Here is a 24690-nt window from a genome sequence, read left to right on the forward strand (position 1 = left end):
TAGGAGATTTAGTGATGTTGGGCAATCCAGTAGTTAAGAAAGGAAGGACAAATAAGTTTACTCCTATGTATGAAGGTCCATACCCCATCATGCAGCTTACTTCACCGGTAAATGCTGAAATTCAGTTAGCTGCATGGACAGTGATCGTTCATTTTGACAGGTTAAAGTTGCATAAGGGTTCTGACCCCCCATGAACCATGGACCTTGCTGTTGGTGGGGAGGCTTGCGTGCCTCAGCGATACAGATGGCCGTACCGTAGGTGCAACCACAACGGAGGGGTATCTGTTGAGAGGCCAGACAAACATGTGGTTCCTGAAGAGGGGCAGCAGCCTTTTCAGTAGTTGCAGGGGCAACAGTCTGGATGATTGACTGACTGATCTGGCCTTGTAACATTAACCAAAACGGCCTTGCTGTGCTGGTACTGCGAACGGCTGAAAGCAAGGGGAAACTACAGCCGTAATTTTTCCCGAGGACATGCAGCTTTACTGTATGATTAAATGATGATGGCGTCCTCTTGGGTAAAATATTCCGGAGGTAAAATAGTCCCCCATTCGGATCTCCGGGCGGGGACAACTCAAGAGGACGTCGTTATCAGGAGAAAGAAAACTGGCGTTCTACGGATCGGAGCGTGGAATGTCAGATCCCTTAATCGGGCAGGTAGATTCGAAAATTTAAAAAGGGAAATGGATAGGTTAAAATTAGATATAGTGGGAATTAGTGAAGTTCGGTGGCAGGAGGAACAAGACTTTTGGTCAGGTGAATACAGGGTTATAAATACAAAATCAAATAGGGGTAATGCAGGAGTAGGTTTATTAATGAATAAAAAAATAGGAGTGCGGGTTAGCTACTACAAACAGCATAGTGAACGCATTATTGTGGCCAAGACAGACACAAAGCCCATGCCTACTACAGTAGTACAAGTTTATATGCCAACTAGCTCTGCAGATGATGAAGAAATAGATGAAATGTATGACGAGATAAAAGAAATTATTCAGGTAGTGAAGGGAGACGAAAATTTAATAGTCATGGGTGACTGGAATTCGTCAGTAGGAAAAGGGAGAGAAGGAAACATAGTAGGTGAATATGGGTTGGGGGGAAGAAATGAAAGAGGAAGCCGCCTTGTAGAATTTTGCGCAGAGCATAACTTAATCATAGCTAACACTTGGTTCAAGATCATAAAAGAAGGTTGTATACCTGGAAGAATCCTGGAGATACTAAAAGGTATCAGATAGATTATATAATGGTAAGACAGAGATTTAGGAACCAGGTTTTAAATTGTAAGACATTTCCAGGGGCAGATGTGGATTCTGACCACAATCTATTGGTTCTGAACTGCAGATTGAAACTGAAGAAACTGCAAAAAGGTGGGAATCTAAGGAGATGGGACCTGGATAAACTGAAAGAACCAGAGGTTTTACAGAGTTTCAGGGAGAGCATAAGGGAACAATTGACGGGAATGGGGGAAAGAAATACAGTAGAAGAAGAATGGGTAGCTCTGAGAGATGAAGTAGTGAAGGCAGCAGACGATCAAGTAGGTAAAAAGGCGAGGGCTAATAGAAATCCTTTGGTAACAGAAGAAATATTGAATTTAATTGATGAAAGGAGAAAATATAAAAATGCAGTAAATGAAGCAGGCAAAAAGGAATACAAACGTCTCAAAAATGAGATCGACAGGAAGTGCAAAATGGCTAAGCAGGGATGGCTAGAGGACAAATGTAAGGATGTAGAGGCTTGTCTCACTAGGGGTAAGATAGATACTGCCTACAGGAAAATTAAAGAGACCTTTGGAGAGAAGAGAACCACTTGTATGAATATCAAGAGCTCAGATGGCAACCCAGTTCTAAGCAAAGAAGGGAAGGCAGAAAGGTGGAAGGAGTATATAGAGGGTTTATACAAGGGCGATGTACTAGAGGTCAATATTATGGAAACGGAAGAGGATGTAGATGAAGACGAAATGGGAGATAAGATACTGCGTGAAGAGTTTGACAGAGCACTGAAAGACCCGAGTTTAAACAAGGCCCCGGGAGTAGACAACATTCCATTAGAACTACCGATGGCCTTGGGAGAGCCAGTCATGTCAGAACTCTACCATCTGCTGAGCAAGATGTATGAGACAGGTGAAATACCCTCAGATTTCAAGAAGAATATAATAATTCCAATCCCAAAGAAAGCCGGTGTTGACAGATGTGAAAATTACCGAACTATCAGTTTAATAAGTCACAGCTGCAAAATACTAACGCGAATTCTTTACAGACGAATGGAAAAACTGGTAGAAGTGGACCTCGGAGAAGATCAGTTTGGATTCCGTAGAAATGTTGGAACACGTGAGGCAATACTAACCTTACGACTTATCTTAGAAGAAAGATTAAGAAAAGGCAAACCTCTTTAGCCTCACTACTTCTATCTCCTGACTGTAACTATTCTCATCCATTTGCAGGTTCACCACACACATACCTGCAACGACAATTTTTCTTCTCCAAGACCACTAATATGAAATAGGGGTGGCTACAGCACCCTTTTGACAATGTTAACTGGAATACTCTCTTTCAAATTCTGAAGGTGGCAGGTATAAAATACAGGGAGCGAAAGGCTATTTACAATTTCTACAGAAATCAGATGGCAGTTATAAGAGTCGAGGGGCATGAAAGGGAAGCTGTGGTTGGGAAAGGAGTGAGACAGGGTTGTAGCCTCTCCCCGATGGTATTCAATCTGAATATTGAGCAAGCAGTAAAGGAAACAAAAGAAAAATTCGGAGTAGGTATTAAAATTCATGGAGAAGAAGTAAAAACTTTGAGGTTCGCCGATGACATTGTAATTCTGTCAGAGACAGCAAAGGATTTGGAAGAGCAGTTGAACGGAATGGACTGTGTCTTGAAAGGAGGATGTAAGATGAACATCAACAAAAGCAAAACGAGGATAATGGAATGTAGTCAAATTAAATCGGGTGATGCTGAGGGAATTAGATTAGGAAATGAGACACAAAGTAGTAAAGGAGTTTTGCTATTTAGGGAGTAAAATAACCGATGATGGTCGAAGTAGAGAGGATATAAAATGTAGACTGGCAATGGCAAGGAAATCGTTTCTGAAGAAGAGAAATTTGTTAACATCGAGTATAGATTTAAGTGTCAGGAAGTTGTTTCTGAAAGTATTTGTATGGAGTGTAGCCATGTATGGAAGTGAAACATGGACGATAACTAGTTTGGACAAGAAGAGAATAGAAGCTTTCGAAATGTGGTGCTACAGAAGAATGCTGAAGATAAGGTTGGTAGATCACGTAACTAATGAGGAGGTATTGAATAGGATTGGGGAGAAGAGAAGTTTGTGGCACAACCTGACTAGAAGAAGGGATCGGTTGGTAGGACATGTTCTGAGGCATCAAGGGATCACCAGTTTAGTATTGGAGGGCAGCGTGGAGGGTAAAAATCGTAGAGGGAGACCGAGAGATGAATACACTAAACAGATTCAGAGGGATGTAGGTTGCAGTAGGTACTGGGAGATGAAGAAGCTTGCACAGGATAGAGTAGCATGGAGAGCTGCATCAAACCAGTCTCAGGACTGAAGACCACAACAACAACAACAACAACAACAACAAGGGTTCTGAGCCACCTCCACTTGACAGTGAAGCAGAGCCTGCTACACAAGTAGCTCCAGCCAAGAGGGCATGAAAGAAAGTAGTGCAACTGCCTATAGTGTGACCCAGATATGCTCTAAGGTCAAAACTCCCCTATGTATTCCGATCCAGGTACTAGGTCCAGCATGCCATGTATTTAATTTGAAGAGTCTTTAGTGAAGCAAAAAAATTAACTGATGGGAAACTGCAGTAATTGCAATGTATTCATTTAAGTTGTGCATGTTATTTGTAAGTATTCATAAGTATTGGCAACCATTTGTAATAGAAGTTAGGAGTCATATGTTAATGGGAAGGGATTGGAGTTTTTCGTAATCATTTTGTCTTGCATCATTCAATGTCTCCAGTAACGTCATTGTAGCGGTAAAGAGATGGAAACACAATCACTCATTAGTAATGGAATTAAGGGGAAAAGTTGGTCCTGTCAGTAGAATACACAAAGTAAGAATCAATTAATCTTTTATATGTCAAATGGAATGACACTTCACATGTTGGTTTAGTGAACGGTGAACAGGAACAGCTGTTAAAGCTTTGCCATAAAAGCATGTTATTAGCATGTATTTGTAACTGCCATTAGCACAAGATCATTGACAACCTGCCGCCCTCTAATTACAGTTTGGGATACACCACATTACGTGTATGTTTATGCCAAGAGCTCAGACACACATAATAACAATGTTAAAAAGGGAAAAAAACAATTCGAATATCAGGCTTGAGGGACAGTGTCTTCAATTAACAAGAATACATACGTTCAAGTTAAACATCAAATATGTTCCTTTAAAAGTAAAAGGAGCCCTCCCTAAGTGCTATTATATCGTTTCTTAATATGCCGCTGGAGAGACGACAAGGTAAGTTTTCATAATGCCAGGCAAGATAGATGCACGCAGTTTGTTTACAAACTGCAAGTCTTGCCCTCCAAAAATGGCTCTGAGCACTATGGGACTTAACTTCTAAGGTCATCAGTCCCCTAGAACTCAGAACTACTTAAACCTAACTAACCTAAGGACATCACACACATCCATGCCCGAGGCAGGATTCGAACCTGCGACCGTAGCGGCCACGCGGTTCCAGACTGTAATGCCTTTAACCGCTTGGCCACACCGGCCGGCTCTTGCCCTCCCCGCCAAGCAAGCGGACATTAGGATTCCACCCCTCCCTACTGCCTTGTGACGCACTCCCTCCTCCCCACAGGCCACACGCCTCTGCCATGGTGGAGTAAGCCCCCATGTTACACTTCCGCACCTTCCACCATATGGTTGCAATGTAATCAACAGACCCGAAGAAGATAGTTATAAAAATAAACTCACCAGCCTAATATTGCCTTACAGATTCTACTAGTTTTACTCTAGGCCAGAAATCTATTCATGTCACTTATTTGAATTTTCAGTATGGGAAAAAAGTTTTTTTTTGTTTTTGTAAACATCACTTAATCCACTAAAATAGGAGACGTTGGGGTCTCAAATTGGTCTCTAGCTATGTTGTATTGCCACTCTTGTGGCTAATAAACAGAGCTATATGGCGTCAAGGAAGCTGACCCTTGCCGTGGTATTTATTCTGTAAAGTGACCGCTGTGTGGGAAACATGTCAGCCAAAAGGATCGAGTTTGAAATGCCATCGTAAAATAAAGTACAGTAAAAACCAAGTTAATACCAATCCAAAATAACAGTCCTAACTAGATACCCCATTGCTAATTCCAGAAGTGATTAGCCCCGAGCTTCAAGTAAACGATATTTAAGAGAGTCAAGTCGTCATCACAGTTCATGCAGAAATATAAAATCTATCAACTACGTACATTTTAGAAGAACAGAGTGTCCAAGTGAGTAAATTAATCGTGACAGTTCTGTGAATTTTAACGATTGAGTTGTCTGCGTCCCTTAAAAAGAAGACCCTCCATTAATAAATGTCGTGAATGACAAAGTAAGCCTGGAAGAAATTTAGTAACTGCCCAGAGGAATGTAACTCAGCGTGTAGCAAGGAAAGCTACCCTGCCTCCACATACAGAGGCCCTTTTCTGCTCTCCATCACCGCCCCCGCCCCACCCCCTGTTGGGATGAAGCCCAGCCATCTGTTTTGTATCCAGCACAGGCAAGAGAAACAACTGCTAAGAAAGCACACACTCCTGCATTCCCGAAGCGTCTAAGCTGTGTCACCTAGTGCAGTATACAACGATGGCTATGATAAACGCTAGCAAAAGCAAGAAGTACACGAAACATCTACACCTTATATGAGACCATTTTAACCTTCGCTAATACTACTACTACTACTACTACTACTACTACTGCTGCTGCTGCTGCTGAAGTAAATCTTTAATCTGTTGCAAAAGTATCACTGAGAGTGTTTTATGTACGTACTAATCAGGAGTTGTAAAGAAGGGAGAGATAAAAGCTCCAATTGAACACCATACAAGTAACTTTCAACAAAGTAATAGTCAAAGTAAAATATAAAACTGTCACACACTTCAGTTGGGAAAGAGACAGTTCCTACTAGCATCGAACACATGACCTGCAAACAGTTACTTGAGAAGTCATTTATGCCTCTATCTACAAGATTAGGTATACAAGTTACATTGGTAGTCACCGTTAGTACTTTAAAACCACCACTGAACCCGCCTTTCACAGAGAATTATTCTGGAGTTATTTAGCGCTCGACGTCCTGCCCATAGGACGGGCCCCTACGCCGCGCATGCCAGCGTTGCTCCCGCACCAGTTAGATCCAGCCACATCCACAATGTCAGCACTCTGCAATCTTGCGAGCGCGACACCTGCTGCACCCTAGCGCCTCAAGCAGCACTGATTCTCAACATAGAATTATTAACCACTATAAGACGAATATTTTGTATAACTTTACGCTCATTTTCAACACTAAGGAAATTACCTTGCCTCCTACACACTCTACAAATGGCAAATGGACTCTGATTTTATTCAAAAACAGAAACGCTGACAGGCAAGTTATGTAGACGTCATCGAGAGGCAACCAGTATCGATGAGCCGTCGTCAACGAGTATTAGGGAGCAGGCAGGTGAGAGAGTCAACATAAGAAATGACAATTATAACTCAGCTCAATTGGTTAGGAGGCTGCCAACAACCAACATTATGTAGTTACGAGACAAGGAGTACAAATTAAAGCAGGAGATATCGTAAAAAAGAGGTTAACGTTTAATAATATCAAGGAGGGTAATGGCAATTATCGATCTGAAAACTGAAGGAGACGTGAAAACACTTTAAACTAAAACATTGCTAAAGGAGGAATTAACTTGACACTGTACTATTATACAGCATTACTAATAACATTGGCACACAGCATTCATGTAGGTAGACATACCAAAGACATGTCAATCAGTATGGAGATATAAACAATAGCATAAAGAGAATACTAGAGAATACTTATACTTATTTTGCTACAAAATATAACTGGAGAATATGGAAGTTTTGTGTAAGGGAGATTGTATTTTGTACTTTTGCTTCTATCGCGGTTTTGCCACTACATGTGTCACTGCGATGGGTTGCCAATTACTTATGTCTATATACTATTTTAAGTATTCATTTTGTCTATGTTTTATTATCAATTATTTACCAAGGCAATCCCCTAGTTTTGCCAGCACCAGTAATTTAGCATTTGTGTCAATGAGCCTAATGTTTCCATGTGTTAATTTGTTGCCAGAGTTATGAAGATAGTTATTTATTTTGTGTGATTTCAATTATGCCAGAGTAGGTTCCCAAGTATTGCCCATTATTTAAGTGTTTACTAATAATGTTCTAGATAAGAAACTATTTTGGAAGAGTAACTTACGATTTAATCATGCTTTATTTAATTTATGTTTGAATGCTTATTTGGAGGGACATGACACATGCCTCCCTACTGTAGGTAATGTAAACGGAATAAATAACTCCCACAGGTCAAGAGGTTTAGGCCGTACATCTTGTTCGTTAGATAAACCAGCGGGCAATCAATCCCCTCCGGCTCTTGTGTCAAGTTGCTATGTTCCCCTCTTGATGTTCATTGAATAATGAAGGCACCCTCTGCAATTTTCCACCTGAAAGTTCATTCATGGTTCCTTTGTCAACTAAATTACCTGTTCTATCTAATATATCGAATGATCACCTTTTAACGTTAATTGATGTCCTTTTAAAACACGAGAGAGGATAAATTTCTTACGATTACCTTTTAGCACATTTAAGTGAATGGCAGTCAGCCACTAATCTACATACAACTATTATACCAAGCGTCACAGTAACCCCGGTCACTGCTATTTTTATTATTGTACTGATATGGCTATTGTATAAAAAGGGATCTTGCAAATGGTTATGACCGTCCCCTCCAATAGTTCCAGAGCCCCAGCCTTCTGGCGAATATTGCCCACAATTCGAAAGAGAAGCCTATCAAGGCATGTGCCCTCCTTTAGTTTTAAGAGTTCAACTGTGTTATTAACTAATGTGAAAACTGGTGTGCCGAGGATAACGCAGCGCGCTGTGTCACACACTCAGCCTTGCCTGTAACTTCAGTGGTGATACGTATATGCTTTTAAATTCATTTAAGAAACAAAGGCTCCTGATTCAGACTATTACCTTCCAATGTGTTTTATTCACACTTGTTAACTGATGTAATTTTGTTTTGATGTTTTACAATATTTATTCCTTGTACTTGTGTAAACACAATATTCTTGAAGTGTGTAACACCCTTTGTGACCCCCTAAGAGGTCTTCAAAGTCTCTACACCCATCCGTAGTTTAATACCCCTGCCGTCTTTCGTGGGAACCTTTAACAATCAAAGAATGTCATTTTCTTTTTGCAAACTAAAGTTTCCAACATTTAAATAACAATTGCGTTGAGCGAAATCACATACTTTTCCGCTCCCACAGAAGGGGGAGGAGTGTAAGGTTGAGCCAGATAGTAGGGGATTCTATCTTTATTTTCTTTCAAAAGGTTTATTTCATTTTCTTGTAACGGTCAAGTATTAGCCAGTAGCTCCAGCCGCCTGTAATTTTCTCATCCCATGGTCTGGCAGCAGCAAGTCAGCACCGAGGTGGGCAATCTCAATCACACGCCTCCCACGTGTGCTGATGAAGTAACGCCGCTTAGACAAAGCTGATCAGGCCACGCTTCGGAACTTTCCATGCAACCCCCATGGTTTTCTCGGCTCCAGGCCAATCAGGGCAGAGGAAATCTCGTGGCTGTGCTAGAGGTACCCTGTCACCCGTTGGCCGAAAACGCTTTCTCTGCCGCGTGCCTGGTGGCTGTGGACATCATCCTCTCTTCCCGGTACTGTGGTGCTGAGGACTTCGTTTCTCTAGCTGCCACGCCATTCAGACTTGCCCGAATGGCAGCCACCACTTTTCTTTTTTGCCAATCTTGTGCCAGTTGTCAAGACATATCTACACTACTGGCCATTAAAATTGCTACACCACGAAGAAACGCAGATGATAAACGGGCATTCATTGGACGAATATATTATACTAGAACTGACATGAGATTACATTTTCACACAATTTGGGTGCATAGATCCTGAGAAATCAGTACCCAGAACAACCACCTTTGGCCGTAATAATGGCCTTGATGCGCCTGGGCATTGAGTCAAACAGAGTTTGGATGGCGTGTACCGGTACAGCTGCCTATACAACTTCAACATGATACCACAGTTCATCAAGAGTAGTGACTGGCGTACTGTGATGAGACAGTTGCTTGGCCACCATTGACCAGATGTTTTCAATTGGTGAGAAATCTGGAGAATGTGCTGGCCAGGGCACCATCGAACGTTTTCTGTACCCAGAAAGGCCCGTACAGGACCTGCAACATGTGGTCGTGCATTATCCTGCTGAAATGTAGGGTTTCGCAGGGATCAAATGAAGGATAGAGCCACGGGTCGTAACACATCTGAAATGTAACGTCCACTGTTCAAAGTGCTGTCAATGCAAACAAGAGGTGACCGAGACGTGTAACCAATGGCACCCCATACCATCACGCCGGGCAATACGCCAGTATGGTGATGTCGAATACACACTTCCAATGTGCGTTCACCGCGATGTCACCAAACACAGATGTGACCATCACGATGCTGTAAATAGAACTTTGATTCATCCGAGAAAAATGAAGTTTTGCCATTCGTGCACCTAGGCTAATCGTTGAGTACACCATTGCAAGCACTCCTGTCTGCGATGCAGCGTCAAGGGTAACCGCAGCCAACGTCTCCGAGCTGATAGTCCATGCTGCTGCAAACGTCTTCGAACTGTTCGTGCTGATGGTTGTTGTCCTGCAAACGTGCCCATCTGTTGACTCAGGGATCGAGACTTGGCTGCACGATCCATTACAGCCATGCAGATAAGATGCCTGTCGTCTCGACTGCTAGTGATACGAGGCCGTTGGGATCCAGCACGATGTTCCATATTACCCTCCTGACCCCACCGATTCCATATTCTGCTAACAGTCATTGGATCTTGACCAACGCGAGCAGCAATGTCGCGATACGATAAACTGCAATCGCAATAGGCTACAACACGACCTTTATCAAAGTAGGAAACATGATGGTACGCATTTCTCCTCCTTACACGAGGCATCACAACAACATTTCACCAGGCAACGCCGGTCAACTGCTGTTTGTGTATGAGAAATTGGTTGGAAACTTTCCTCATGTCAGCACATTTTAGGTGTCACCACCGGTGCCAACCTTGTGTGAATGCTCTGAAAAGCTAATCATTTGCATATCACAGCATCTTCTTCCTGTCGGTTAAATTTCGCATCTGTAGCACGTCATCTTCATGGTGTAGCAATTTTAATGGGCAGTAGTGTAGATATAATGGAGCACCAGATGATGGACAAAAGCTCACAATGTATGGTGCAATGTGTCTATAACAAAAACCAACTTTTTTGAAAAAGATTGTATACAGATCACAAATTTATAGAACTACTGTAAATAAACCAAAAAAATGTTGCACACTGTAGTTTGCATACCACAGCCCTACTGCTAACTGGTGAATTCTCTTCTTGGAGAGAGAATGCATATGCCATCATCATCATCATCATCATAATCATCATCATCATATTTAAATGTGGTTTGACTTACATCATGCCATCTGAGTGATTAGAATGAAGTTGGGAGGAGCCAATTGGTAGATACCACCATGCATCCTTTTATCCTGCAATCTAAGTCACTTTCCCTCCTATATACATATGGTACACTACCTTGACTGTGAAATCATGAATTGCGTGGGTAGAGCTCACTGTCATATCCTGATTAAAAGCTTAGACAGGTGGTGCATCCGCTAACACATTTTCCTGAATTTCCATCCACCACAGTACCCAGCACAATACAACCCCCCCCCTCCCCCTCCGTCTTCTGTCTTTGTAGAAGGAGAAAGTCACTGTGAATATCTAGGATCTGCTTCACTCCTATGTACATGTATGGAACATAAAATTTTAAACTTCCCCGGTATTCCATAAAATTTCGGGTGAACTGCCGGGGGTCAATAACCTGCTGCCACATGTATGTACCTGAAGATGACCAGAAGAATGTGTGCTGAACTATTGTGGCAGCAAGTTACTGACATCAAGCAGCTTGCCTGAAATTTAAGGGAACAATGCATAGAATAGTTTGAGACTGCAATGACTCAGAGAAAATAAAGAACCCTTATGAAGGACTACTTCTTGTGTACAGTGCTGTCTTCTAAGCAAATTTAGCTCCCCACCAAAGACTGTGCGTGCATTTCATGTGTGTACCTTGACAGAAAATAAAAACAGCAGTCTCCTGCTTTTATCCATAGGTATAGACTATATAATTGCAAAGGTTAATACAAATTAAAAAGACAAATTCAAAACTACCTGTTGGAGTACGATATTATTATTTATTTTAATTAATATAAAATTACTCAGCCATAGTGCCATGCAAGGCATCCAACAACCAACAGTGTAACACACTGGTGGTTGTAGTACAGATAAAATGTCATTATGAACAACATATCATGAAGGCAAGTGGCAGTTCAACAGCCTCAACCAGAGGCCGAGTATAGCACTGGCCCTATACGAGTGTTGTCAGCCTAATATCCTCAGAGTGAGCAGCATCATGGCAGACTTTTCCAGCTCACAGACAGCAGTTTGCAAACAGCCATTGCACAGATGGCCAGGCCACATCTTACATGCAGTACTATGCTGGATGAGCATGATAGGGCAACCTAGGGCATAATACCTACACCTCATCACAGGCGAGCTGACGGGCATTTGCAGGTGCTTGTGCCCCCATGGGGCAAAGATGAAGCAGCTTGATCTACAGATTGAAATCCTCACTGACAAGTTGGTCTTATGGATTGGCACTCTTCCAAAGTCTTCATACTCCAAGGATTTGGTAGTCAGTGTGCGGACATCAATTTCTTAAAGTAATACATCGCAATTGTCAAAAACGCTTCAAAAAATTTACTCTGGAAAATTCCATACACTGTTAAATATAAAACGTGTTGAGATTTTTAACAGAGCCATCGATAGCCATGTGCATTGCATTCTGGTCATGTTATCGTGAGGTGGTTGGGCTGATTGTCAGTAGATGCAATTTCTTTTTTAAGTTTTCTTTGAATGTTATATTATTAAAGTTCATCAACTTTTCTTTTTATCACAAAATTGTTATACAATAATTCCCAGCAGATTGAAACTGTGTGCCACACCAGGACCTGAACCATGGGCATTTGTTTTTCGTGGCCAAGTGCTCTACCAACTGAGCTACCCGAAAACAACTCATGATCCATCCTCACAGCTTAACTTCCATCAGTACCTCAACTCCTACCCTCCAAACTTCACAGAAGTTCTCCTATGAAACTCGCAGGACTAGCACTCCTGGTAGAAAGGATATTGTTGAGACATGCGTTAGCAACAGCCTGGGGGTGGTTTCCAGAATGAATTTTTATGCTGCAGCAGAGTGTGCACCAATATGAAACAACCTGGCGAACTAAAACAGTGTGCTGGACTGGGACTCAAACCTGAGACTTTCACTTACTTCTTGGCAGAACACTTGTCCACAAAAGGCAAGGAACCCAGGTTCAAGTCCTTGTCTTGCACACATATTTATCTGTCAGGAAGGTTCATATCAGCACACACACTGCTGAGGAATGAAAATTCACTCTGAATACAACATTTGTTAATTAAGGAATCAGTGTAACACTTACTCCTAAAATTGAAGTGAAAAAGAAGTTGTGCCCACCACAATGTCTCCTCGTGAGAAACACCATCATGCGTGCACTGACCAGTTGAGAAACTTCAGTGGCCTTGCAGAATTGTGTACAGATATTTTAAGATGTCAAAATGTAGAAATGTCTTGCCTTCGGATCTCTCATGTGTTGCAAGCAATTTAGTTTCTTTTCAAAGAATTAGCACAGAAAATTCACTAATATTTTGACAGTGTTTCTGTTACGCAGTTAGTTCAAACAAATTAGAAAATATTTTGTTGAGCCCAACCTACATAGGTAAGAATGATCATCAAAATAAAATAAGAGAAATCAGAGCTCGAACAGAAAGGTTTAGGTGTTCGTTCTTCCCGCGCACCGTTCAAGAGTGGAATGGTAGAGAGATAGTATGATTGTGGTTCGATGAACCCTCTGCCAAGCACTTAAATGTGAATTGCAGAGTAGTCATGTAGTGTAGATGTAGAAACATTGTAAGCAGAGTTAAACCTCAACAAAATAGTATCCTCTGGAGAGAATCTAAAAAAGTGCAAGAACCTGAAAATTTTTTATGAGTAAAGAGAAATGCACGACACACTAGCAAGTAAATTGTTCCACCAAAGGCAAGTACTTTTAAAACAGAACCCTGAGGGATTAATTTGTTTGTAAACATTCTGTGACTACATAATCAAGCTGGTAACTAAAATCAAGTGGAAAGAAGAACCTAACAATGACGACGGAAAATCCCAATACCAAGGTGTCTCCAAATATTATATCTTCTGGTAGTTTTTTGCACTTTCATAGGGTCAAAAACAATGTTCAATAAGTGATGTCTACACGGAAAGCCCTACTGTACAGCTGCTTATATGAGATATGACCAAAAAGTAATGGGAATTTTTGTTTTTCTTGAAGCATCTTTATTTATTTATCAACATCAACTTTGTCCCCTTCATATATAATACACATGTGCCAGCTTTTTTCCAATCTTGGAAGCACTTCTGGAACTTACTTTTCATTACGGTGTTCAGCTCCTTTAGGAATTTGTTTTCATTTCATCAGTGGTGGCAAAACAATGTCTTTTCATAGTTCTCTTCAGCATTAGGAATAGAAAGAAATTGCAGGGGGCCATGTTCAGCAAATACAGTGGCCGGACCAACATAACAGTTTTATATTATCAAAGTTCATCAACTTTCCTTTTTATTACAAAATTATAATTTCCCAGCTGATTAAAACTGTGTGCCACACCAGGTCCTGAACCATGGGCCTTTGCCTTTTGTGGCCAAGTGCTCTACCAACTGAGCTACCCAAAAAATCATGAACAAGCATTGAGGTGTCAGCGGGAGCATTATTGTGATGCAATTTCCCTTAGTGGTTTTGCCACAATTCTGGTTTTCTTTGGATTGCTTCACGCAAATGGCACATAACTTCTACGTAGTATTTTTTTATGACTATATGCAGGAACTCATGATCATGATGCACTATCCCATTGTAATCAGAGGAAACAGTGAGAAGAATCTTCAAATGTGATCGAAGTGGTCAAATTTTTTGGTACTGGTTCTTCAGGCAGTTTCCATTGGGACGGCTGGGCCTTGGTTTCAATGTCATACCCATATACCCATGTTTTGTCACCTGTTATAACCGCCTTTAGAATTTCTGGATCACCAACGACTTCATTTAGCAATTCCCAAGCAACGTCTCCACAATGTTGTTTTTGGTCAAAGTTCAACAATTTCGAAAAAAAAAAACTTCACTGCCACACGTTTCATGCCCAAAACATCCAAAAATACTGCTTGGCATGAGCCAAAAAATATGCTCACATCATCAGCAATATCTCTGATGGTGATTCAGTTATTTTCCAGAACAGTTTTCTTTACTACTTCCACATTTTCATCAGTAACTGGTGTGCTAGAGCATCCAGGATGTGTCTTCAACATCTTCTCCCCCTCTTTGAAATGTTTGTATCACTCGTAAACTCTCATCTTACTAATAGTAAATTAGCCAAACACCACAGTCAACACTTCAAATACAGTGCTGCACTTTATTCCATTTTCCAAGCAAAATTTAAAGCAAATTTTTTGGTCCATCTTTTTAGTACATAAAATTCACTGAGCACTCTAAAACATGTATAACCTTTTCGACTGTCAACAATAAACCAAACATTCCAAACAGCTAAAAGTGCAAGCACACATAAGAAACATGTGTACAAACTATATAAAAAAATGTTTTGAAAATCAGATGTATAAAGCCTGTAAAGAATTTCCGTTTCTTTTTTATCACAATTCGTATGTGGGAAGGAGTAGTGGTAGATATCTACTAAATTACAGTGGCAGCAACTTAGAGGCATTCTGATCCAATAAACTTAAACAATGCACTGTATGGCTGTACACCCAAGGGGTTTTCCACTCAATGGGCTTTCTAATACAGCTTTTTACTGTGACAGTAAAGTGCTACAGAAGCATAGTAAATCAGCTACACCATAGTAAAGTAGCTACACAACCACAGTAAAGTATCTACACAAGCATATACACCCCTACCCCGGTTAAAATTTAATTTGGGAACATATACTGTCAGATTAATCTGTTTAACACGTATGAAGCTGGTAGGTTAGGTTAGGATAGGTTAGGTTATGTTCACATGACACTCATCTTTGTTTCCCCAAACTTTTTGTAAATTTCCTGTCCCAGAAAGCTGTTCCACATGAACACCATTACTGAAGGTCACAATACTGCATAGCCGCAAAGTGAGTGCATATTTCACTTTTTGTACGGAAAAGACAGAAATATATGTTTAAGCAATGTGTGCCTTAACACACAGTTGCTTTACGGATTTGAAAGTGTAGTGTATTTATAAACTGGGTGTCACTCAAATAGTTTTCAGACTGCTCTTTTTATTAAAATAGACAGCTTACAACACACAACTTGTGTTCTATGACAGAAATATTAAATTCAGAATTGCATGACAGCAAAATAACCTCCCATCTTACAGTTGCACAATTAATTTACCTGTTTCTGGCCTAACTGCACTGCAATTACTGAAGAACTCTTCACAGGTTACAAACATTTTCAAAATTAAATGTTTGCACGGACAGCAGAGTCCACATTGCAAACACCTGTTGTCAAAATCAGAAGTTTGAGGAAGTGATATAAGTGTACCCACTCCAATTTTATTTGAAGGAATTTTCAGTAGAATGGTCCAGAATAATAGTTAAATACCAGAGATATATGAATTACATAATGGGAAATTAATTCACACAGAAACAGTAAGTCATAATTATGGAATCTTACGTTGAACAATAGGCAAATCTAAGTCCCCAGCAGGCACAAATGATCAGTCAGAACTGATCAGCCACAAAGTGATTTATCTTGAGGATGCAAATTTTTTTTATGGCAGTATCTTCTTTATAGCTTGGTTTATTTGAGGGAGGGGACCACCCAGCAAGGTCACCGGTCCAACTTTATTGCACTTACACTTGATTATACTTCTACCATTTCTTTATAGTTTTTTGTCTTTTCTAATATCACTAAAGAGGCATTAAAACACTTGTTAAATTGTACTGAGTGAAGGAAGTGGTTCTCTCCTTACCACAGATTTTGCTAAAGAACATGATTATGTATCACGTTAGCTTCAATAATTGTAATTTCAAGACTAAATGAACACCATTTTCCTATTTAATAGCATATTTCAACCAGAAATTTGGTGTTTTTTGCAAGTTAAAATTTTTATACCAATGTAGGCATAATTTTCAATAAGCTACCAATGATGCTTGTTTGACTGTTACTCATAACAGAAAATTCACAAAAATTGCTGACACGTCTTCTGTGACTTTCACAATGTGTGACCCCCATTTCTCTCATTTGCTTACGTTAACACTCCATTAGATGTTTCTATTAGTCACGCCCAGATAATAAAAATCTAATGTAACACATTCCACTGACATATGTGGAGACACGTGATCATAGAAAGAACTAAAGTTGTTGATGGCATTTTTCAAAACCGAATTTCACGACTTCTAAGCTCTACTTTATAAGAAGCAGAAAATTGAAACATGCCCCCCCACCCACCCCAAGGGGGAGGGAGAGAGAGAGAGAGAGAGAGAGAGAGAGAGAGAGAGAGAGAGAGAGGGGGGGGGGGGGGGCAGTTCACTCTACTAACAAACCAATGAGCACAATTTGCGTTGCAGCTTTTAAACTCACCTTTCAAGCAATCGTTGTAGGGCAATATTATCATCTTCTCTTAGAATTTGAGGTTCGCTGGCTGCTGGACCCTATAAAAACACCACCAACACAATTTCAATAACAATTTGTGATTATAAATCAGCTGATTTAAATAAATAACTTAAAAATATGGTGACTCCCATTCCAAGTGGATAAATAACAGAGGGAAGATTAGAGTTCGATGAAACACCAAAACCAAAGGTCATCTGATACTGACCACAAGCTCAAATTGCACAAAGATAGAGAAGGAAAAATGTCATGACATTTGCAAAGTATCCATCCATATATTTTCTGACCAATGATGAAATATGTGTTAGATGTGATTGTACTCTGATATATGCCACATAATACAACAACTTACATCTTGTTTCAACAAGCATGAACACTTCATAATGACGTTTTAGCCTTTAAACTAATTGTGATTAAGATATTAAAGTGTACTGTGACAATATTATTTCCTGAAATCCAGACATTTGCTTTAAAGGATTAAGGAGACTCACAGAAAATGTAAATCTGGATGGTCAAACAAGGGGCATTAAATCCACTCATTCCAAATGCTAGTGCATTGTCTTAATCACTGCTCTAGATAGACCGTCAGTGACAGAGCACCTCGTGTTCCTGAAGCTAAGAAGGCAAGTACACCATGTGTTTGTTGTATATTTTTTACGAGCTTTCAGCAGGAGTGACTTATTTATTTACAGGTACCTGTGTAGTTACTAGATTATTTTTGTAATTTCTTGTGCGTTCGAGTGCCTACTAGGCACAAGCTTTTATTTTAATAACAGTGTAGCGTACCGTGCCACCGTTGCTACTGACCCTTATATTGACCCTCAGATCGAACAGGCTTTTGTTTGTTTTGGTTAGGGTATCTCTGTGTCATTTAGACCATTAGTGAGAGAGCACTTTGAATTCCTGCTGCTAATAAGCCGAGTACATCGTTCATTTGTTGTATATTTTTACAAGCTTCAAACAAGAGCACCTGCAGTAATGGATAAACACTGTGATTGCTGTGTACAGATGCGAGCTGAGTTGGTGACCCTTCGCTCACAGCTTGAGGCTGCTGCCAAGGGGATCATTGTGGGCGGTCGGATGCGGGGATGTGAGAGACATCGAGCACGTCCCATGTGTCACCCGATCGGTCCACTGCTGTGGCCGCCCCAGGTACTGCCTGCACTGAGGTTGACCCCTCACCTGTGGTCGAGTGGAATATTATTCCAAAGTCTGGCAGGCACCGAAAAACTTTATGAGGGGCCAATCACATGGTCTCCCCGGTTCGTTTGATGAACAGGTTTCGGGCATTATCTGAGGCTGACAATATCTCTGAGCTGGATGCAGTCGTTCACCCTGTTCCAGAGAAAGCTTCTCGACTCGCAAGGTCTGGGCGTTCACAGAGGGTGGGTTTGCTGGCAGTTTGGAGCTCCAACGTTAGGCAGGTAATAGGGCCCCTTAGGAACATGGCTACCAAGGAGGGGAAGGAAGCCAGTGTGCACTCCTTGTGCATACCGGGCGGTTTCAGTCCGGGTGTGGAAAAGCTGCTTCCGAATGCCGTGAAGAGTACAGGGTGAAGCCAGCTGCTGGTGGTGGTGGCTCATGTCAGTACCAATGGAACATGTCGCTTTAGATCAGAGGAGATTCTCTCCGGTTTTGGGTGGCTAGCGGAAATGGTAAAGACTGTCAGTTTTGCTCGAGATATTAAGGTGGAGCTCACCACCCACAGCATTGTCGACAGAACCAACTGTGTTCCTTTAGTGCAGAGCTGAGTGGAGGGTCTGAATCAGAGGCTCAGGCGGTTCTGTGACTATGTAGGCTGCAGATACCTTGACTTGCGCCATCGAGGTGGTTGGATTCCGGATTCCGCTTAATAGGTCAGGAGTTCACTACACACAGGAATCGGCTACACGGGTTGCGGGGGCTGTGTGCAACGGACTGGTCGGTTTTTTAGGTTGGAGAGCACAAGGGAACCACAGGAAGGGTGCCCGCCTAAAAGGGGGTAGGTAAAACACAGCCAGTTAGTTGTAGAAACGATCAGTATTATAGTTGTAAATTGTCATAGCTGTGTTGGGAAAGAACCAGAGCTCCAAACCCTAATAGAAAGCACTGAAGCTCAAATAGTTATAGGTTTAGAGAGATGCACACATACCATCGCAGTATCAGTATAAAGATGGCTGTCCCATTTGCAACTTGCACCAGGGAAGAACAGTGTTCTGTTATTTGGTTTCTGCGTAGTGAAGGTGTGAAACCTATTGAAATTCATCAATGAATGAAGGTTCAGTACGACGATGCATGTTAGTCACAGCAGCAAGTCTACGAATGGAGTAAGAAGTTCGCAAATGGTGTGACTTCAGTGGAAGATGCTCCTCGTGCAGGTCAGGCATAATGAGTTGTGACTCCACAAAACATTGCAGCAGTTGAAGCCACAGTGAAGGAAAACCGTCAAGTGACACTGAATGACATTGCAGCATGTTTACAGATTAGTCATGGGTCAGCACACCACACTGTGCATGATGTGCTCCAGTTTCACAAAGTGTCTGCAAGATGGGTGCTACGCAGCTGACTCCTGAAATGAGAGAATGACGTGTTGATGCTTGTGAAGAACTACTTCAGTGCTTTGAACGAGAAGGTTTGATGGCTTCCTTGAAAAAATCATTACTAGGGACGAAACCTGGGTTCACTTCCACAAACCGGAAATGAAGAGAGGAAGCAAGGAATGGTGCCATTCCTCATCAGCAAAACCAAAGTAGTTTCGAACAGAACCATCAGCAGGGACACTCTTTTGGGACAAAAAAGGGGTCATTTTGGAGCATTACATGCCTAGAGGGACCACAGTCACCAGTGCATCATACACAGATCTCCTAAAAGAAATCATCTGCGGCCTGCAATCAAATCAAAGTGACGTAGATTGCTGTCAGCAGGCATCCTTTTGCAACATGACAATGCAAGGCCCCACATTGCCCATACAACAGTTGCAACAATCACAGACCTGCATTTTGAGTGTCTTCTTCATCCACCATACTCAACAGACCTTGCCCCAAGTGATTTCCACTTGTTTGGACCACTCAAAGACGCAATGGCAGGAAAGAAGTTCTGTTCTGATGAAGAGGTACGCCACGCGGTGCATGAATGGTTGTGTGGACTACCAAAAGAATTTTTTTCTAAAGGAATTTATGCACTTTGGAAGTGCTGGAGGACTTGCACTGAGTGTGGGGGGATTATGTTGAAAAGTGATACAGCTTTGTACCACTTCTGCACAATAAATAATATTTTTAAAAAATTTAAGGTTTTCATTTGACTCACCCTCGTAATTTGCCTTGTAGTGAAATTGAAGTATATAGTTCCTGTGAAGTAGTATGGGTAGAGGCTATACTTGATAATTGGACTAAACTATTAATTGGGTCATTTTACAGACCCCCTGACTCAGAAGATACAGTTGCTGAATGGTTCAAAGAAAACTTAAGTCTCATTTCAAATAGGTACCCCACACCTACAATTATAGTCAGTGGTGACCTTAATCTACCCTCAATATGCTGGAGAAATTATACATTTAAAGCCAGCAGCAGGCATAAAACTTCATCCGAAATTGTATTGCATGCTTTCTCAGAAAAGTTTTTTGAACAATTAGTTCATGAGCCCACTCAAAGCATAAATGGTTGCGAAAGCGTACTTGACCTGTTAGCAACAAATAATCCTGGACAAATAGTGAGTATCATGATGAATACAGGGATTAGTAACCACAAAGCAGTAGCTGCTAGGGTGAATACCATAGCTCCTACAACGATCAAAAAGAAAAACAATGTATATCTAGTTAAGAAAGCTGATAAAAAAAATCTCTAAACACCTTTTTAAGAAACAGTTTGCATCCTTCAGATCTGATGATGTAAGCATAGAAAAGTTGTGGAAAGATTTCAAAGAGACAGTATCGACAGCAATTGGGAGATATATACCACATAAATTAATAAGTGATGGTACTGATCCCCCATGGTACACAAAATGGGTCAGATCGCTGTTGCAGAAGCAGCGAAAAAAAGCATGCCAAATTTAAAAGAACGCAAAATCATCAAGATTGGCAAACTTTTGCAGAAGTTCGAAATATAGCGCGTGCTTCAATGCGAGATGCTTTCAGTAATTTCTGCAATGAAACTCTGTCTCGAAATGTGGCAGAAAATCCAAAGTCTGGTCATACATAAAGCACACCAGTGGCAAGACGCAATCAATACCTTCACTGCGCAATAACAATGGTGAAGTCACTGATGACAGTGCCACTAAAACAGAGCTATTAAACATGATTTTCCGAAACTCTTTCACCAAAGAAGACAAAGTAAATATTCCTGAACTTCAATCGAGAACAACTGCCAAGATGAGAAACATAGAAATAGATACCCTAGGTGTCACAAAGCAGCTTAAATCACTTAATAAAAGCAAGGCTTCCAGTCCAGATTGTATAGCAGTCAGGTTCCTCCCAGAGTATGCTGATGCAATAGCTCCATATCTGGCAATTACATACAACCACTCACTCACAGAGAGATATGTACCTAAAGACTGGAAAATTGCTGAAGTCACACCAATACTCAAACAGGGAAGTAGGAGTAATCCATTGAATTACAGGCCCGTATCACTAACGTCGGTTTGTGGTAGGGTTTTGGAACATATACTGTATTCCAACATTATGAAGTATTTCGAAGGAAACGATTTATTGACACATAGTCAGCACGCATTCATTCAGAAAATATTGTTCTTGCGAAACACAACTAGCTCTACATACTTATGAAGTAATGAGTGCTATCGACAAGGGATGAGAAATTGATTCCATATTTTTAGATTTCCAGAAGGCTTTTGACACCTCACAAGTGTCTTCTAACCAAACTGCGTGCCTATGGAATATCGCCTCAGTTGTGCAACCGGATTCCTGATTTCCAGTCAGAAAGGTCACAATTCATAGTAATAGACGGAAAGTCAGTGAGTAAAATGGAAATAATATCCGGCGTTCCCCAAGACAGTGTTATAGGCTCTCTATTGTTCCTGATCTATATTAATGACATAGGAGACAATCTCAGGAGCCGCCTTAGATTGTTTGCAGATGATGCCGACCTTTACGATCTTGTAAAGTCATCAGATGACCAAAACAAATTGCAAAATGATTTAGATAATATACCTGTAAGGTGTGAAAAGTGGCAATTGACCCTGCATAAAGAAAATTGTGAAGTTATTCACATGAGTACTAAAAGAAATCCGCTAAATTTCGATTACTCGATAAGTCACACAAATCTGAAGGCTGTAAATTCAACTAAATACTTAGGAATTACAATTACAAATACCCTAAATTGGAACGATCACATAGATAATGTTGTGGCTAGAGCCAACCAAAGACTGCGATTCATTGGCAGTACACCTAGAAAGTGCAACAGGTCTACTAAAAAGACTGCTTACACCACACTTGTCCGCCCTTTTCTGGAGTATTGCTGTGCGGTGTGGGATCCGCATCACGTGGAACTGACAGACGACATCAAAAAAGTACAAAGAAGGGCAGCTTGTTTTGTATTATCATGAAGTAGGGGAGATAGTGCCACAGACAAGATACGTGAATTGGAGTGGCAATCATTAAAACAAAGGCATTTTTTGTTGTGACGGGATCTTCTCGTGAAATTTCAATCACCAGTTTTCTCCTCCAATTGCGAAAACGTTATGTTGGCAACTACCTACATAGGGAGAAACGATCATCACGATAAAATAAGAGAAATCAGGTCTCACACAGAAAAATTTAAGTGCTCGTTTTTTCCGCATGCCATTCAAGAGTGAAACGGTAGAGAGACAGCTTGAAGGTCATTCACTGAACCCTCTGCCTGGCACTTCATTGTGAGTAGCAGAGTAAACACATAGATGTAGATACAGATGTACGTTGCTCAGTGGTATTAATAAATTCCGCATCTTTGGAGCTCCGTATCAAGAAACAGAAGTAACAGCAGCAACATAGGTTTACTCAACTGTATACTGTTCATTATAAATGAGTTCACATAGCATTGCCGATATGACGTTTAGGTGAGTTGTTAACAACCTGAACCACCGGTGAAAACTAGTAATACACCAGCTGAGCTGCAGTTCCATTCTGTTTGTCACCATAGTGCTCTGCAAATTGTGATTTCTTGTATTTGTTACTAGACTGTTTTGAACTGTTACAGCAGTTTTCAGAGCTTTTTCTACACAGGTTAACAACTTATTTTTCTGCTGAAGATCTCATCATATTTCATCACTTCATAACAAAAGTTCTGTTATTCAAGTTGATTTCAGGTGACGAAACAGCTTGAGATTTCGTGCCTTGCTTGAAAGCAAATTATTCCATCTTCCTTAGTAATGTTTGTGCTTTCATTGTCAGTCAGTACAGCATCAAGGGACTACTACCTGTGATTACCAGTAATGATCACCTGAACATGGACACTGATACGACGAAAGCAGAAAATTGACGAGTTGAATATGACAATAAGATCAAAACAAACCTTACTTGGAATCGAACACTTCATTTTGTACAATATTTTAATACCTTTTTTGTGTACAGAATATCGCATATATAAACAGTAACTCTACAAGGACCAGGAAGACAAATCACTACAAAAATGGGACAAACAATGAAAGCTAAGGATTTTATGAAAGAAACACCATACATGTATGATAGCATGTAGAGGATATCTGATACATTGGTGGAACAATTAAAAAAAAATGCTGTTTAACTTATTTGAAATATTAATATTTCCTCATTGCCATTGAGTTAATTATCTGTTCTTGTTTCTTTGTTTCGTTTTAGAGCGCAAAAACAACTAAGGTCATACGTGCCCATGTCAGAACTGTAGAACACGAAGACAAAGTGAGGAGTTAAAATTGACTAAATGTTAATCCCAATTGACGGAAGAGAGGACAGCTAAAAACAGGGATGAGGAGAAAGGTCTATAACATACGCCATAGAGAAATGAAGGTCCTGAACTAATAATTAAATGGTCTTCGCCATGTTGATGTGATGGATAAAAAGTAAAATGCCATTGACTGGCCGCGCGTCATTCACTAAAATGGCCGAGATTTCAGACAGTCAACACAAACGAGAATGCAAGTGGTTAAAAAAAAGGGCATTCCGCCAGGAAATGGCGGAACATCAAAGGTTGAATGCAATGAGCACAAAGTGGTGGGAGAGCACCACTTAAGAAATGGTGGTGGCTAAAAAGACAGAGCCCAATACACAACCTAGCTAAAATGATCTCATAACAGCGAGGGGGCCAAGAGGTGGTCGTCCAAGCTACAGGACGAGGCTTAATAACTCAGAGCTTGTTCTCATGAAGGGAGGACCAGTGGTGATGCCAAATTGATACCACCTGCTGATAGATGGCAACAAAGATATCGTTGGAGGGAATGGAAGAACTAGCGGGCTGAGGTACAAGGACTGCAGCCTTGGCAGCAGCGTCAGCAGCCTTGTTTCCTGTCAGATTGACGTGACCAGGAACCTACATAAACATCACAGTGGTTCCATCAAGAGTGAGCAAGTGACAGCTATCCTGGACCCATTGCACTTAGAGATGGACGGTGTACAGCAGAGAGAGGCTTTGAAGGGAACTGAGAAAGTCGGGGCAGCTGATGCAAATGAAAAGCCTGTGTCACCAGATGTACTGCATGGCCTGATACAGGGTGAAGAGCTCTGCTGTAAATACTGAGCAGTGTTCTGGAAGCTGAGACCG

At 41.0% G+C, this 24690-nt stretch overlaps 1 protein-coding gene across 1 annotated transcript in view; it reads right to left on the bottom strand.

The window, feature by feature from the left end:
* The window catches only part of LOC126470079 (uncharacterized), a 325220-nt gene that overhangs the window by 39158 nt on the left and 261372 nt on the right, over positions 1–24690 (bottom strand). The window contains exon 24 of the mRNA XM_050097591.1: positions 16958–17028. Within this exon, the coding sequence (XP_049953548.1) occupies positions 16958–17028 (71 nt within the window). The remainder of the gene's footprint in view (positions 1–16957; positions 17029–24690) is intronic.

Source organism: Schistocerca serialis, chromosome 3, assembly GCF_023864345.2.
Source record: "Schistocerca serialis cubense isolate TAMUIC-IGC-003099 chromosome 3, iqSchSeri2.2, whole genome shotgun sequence".
In the NCBI taxonomy this organism is placed as follows: domain Eukaryota; kingdom Metazoa; phylum Arthropoda; class Insecta; order Orthoptera; family Acrididae; genus Schistocerca; species Schistocerca serialis.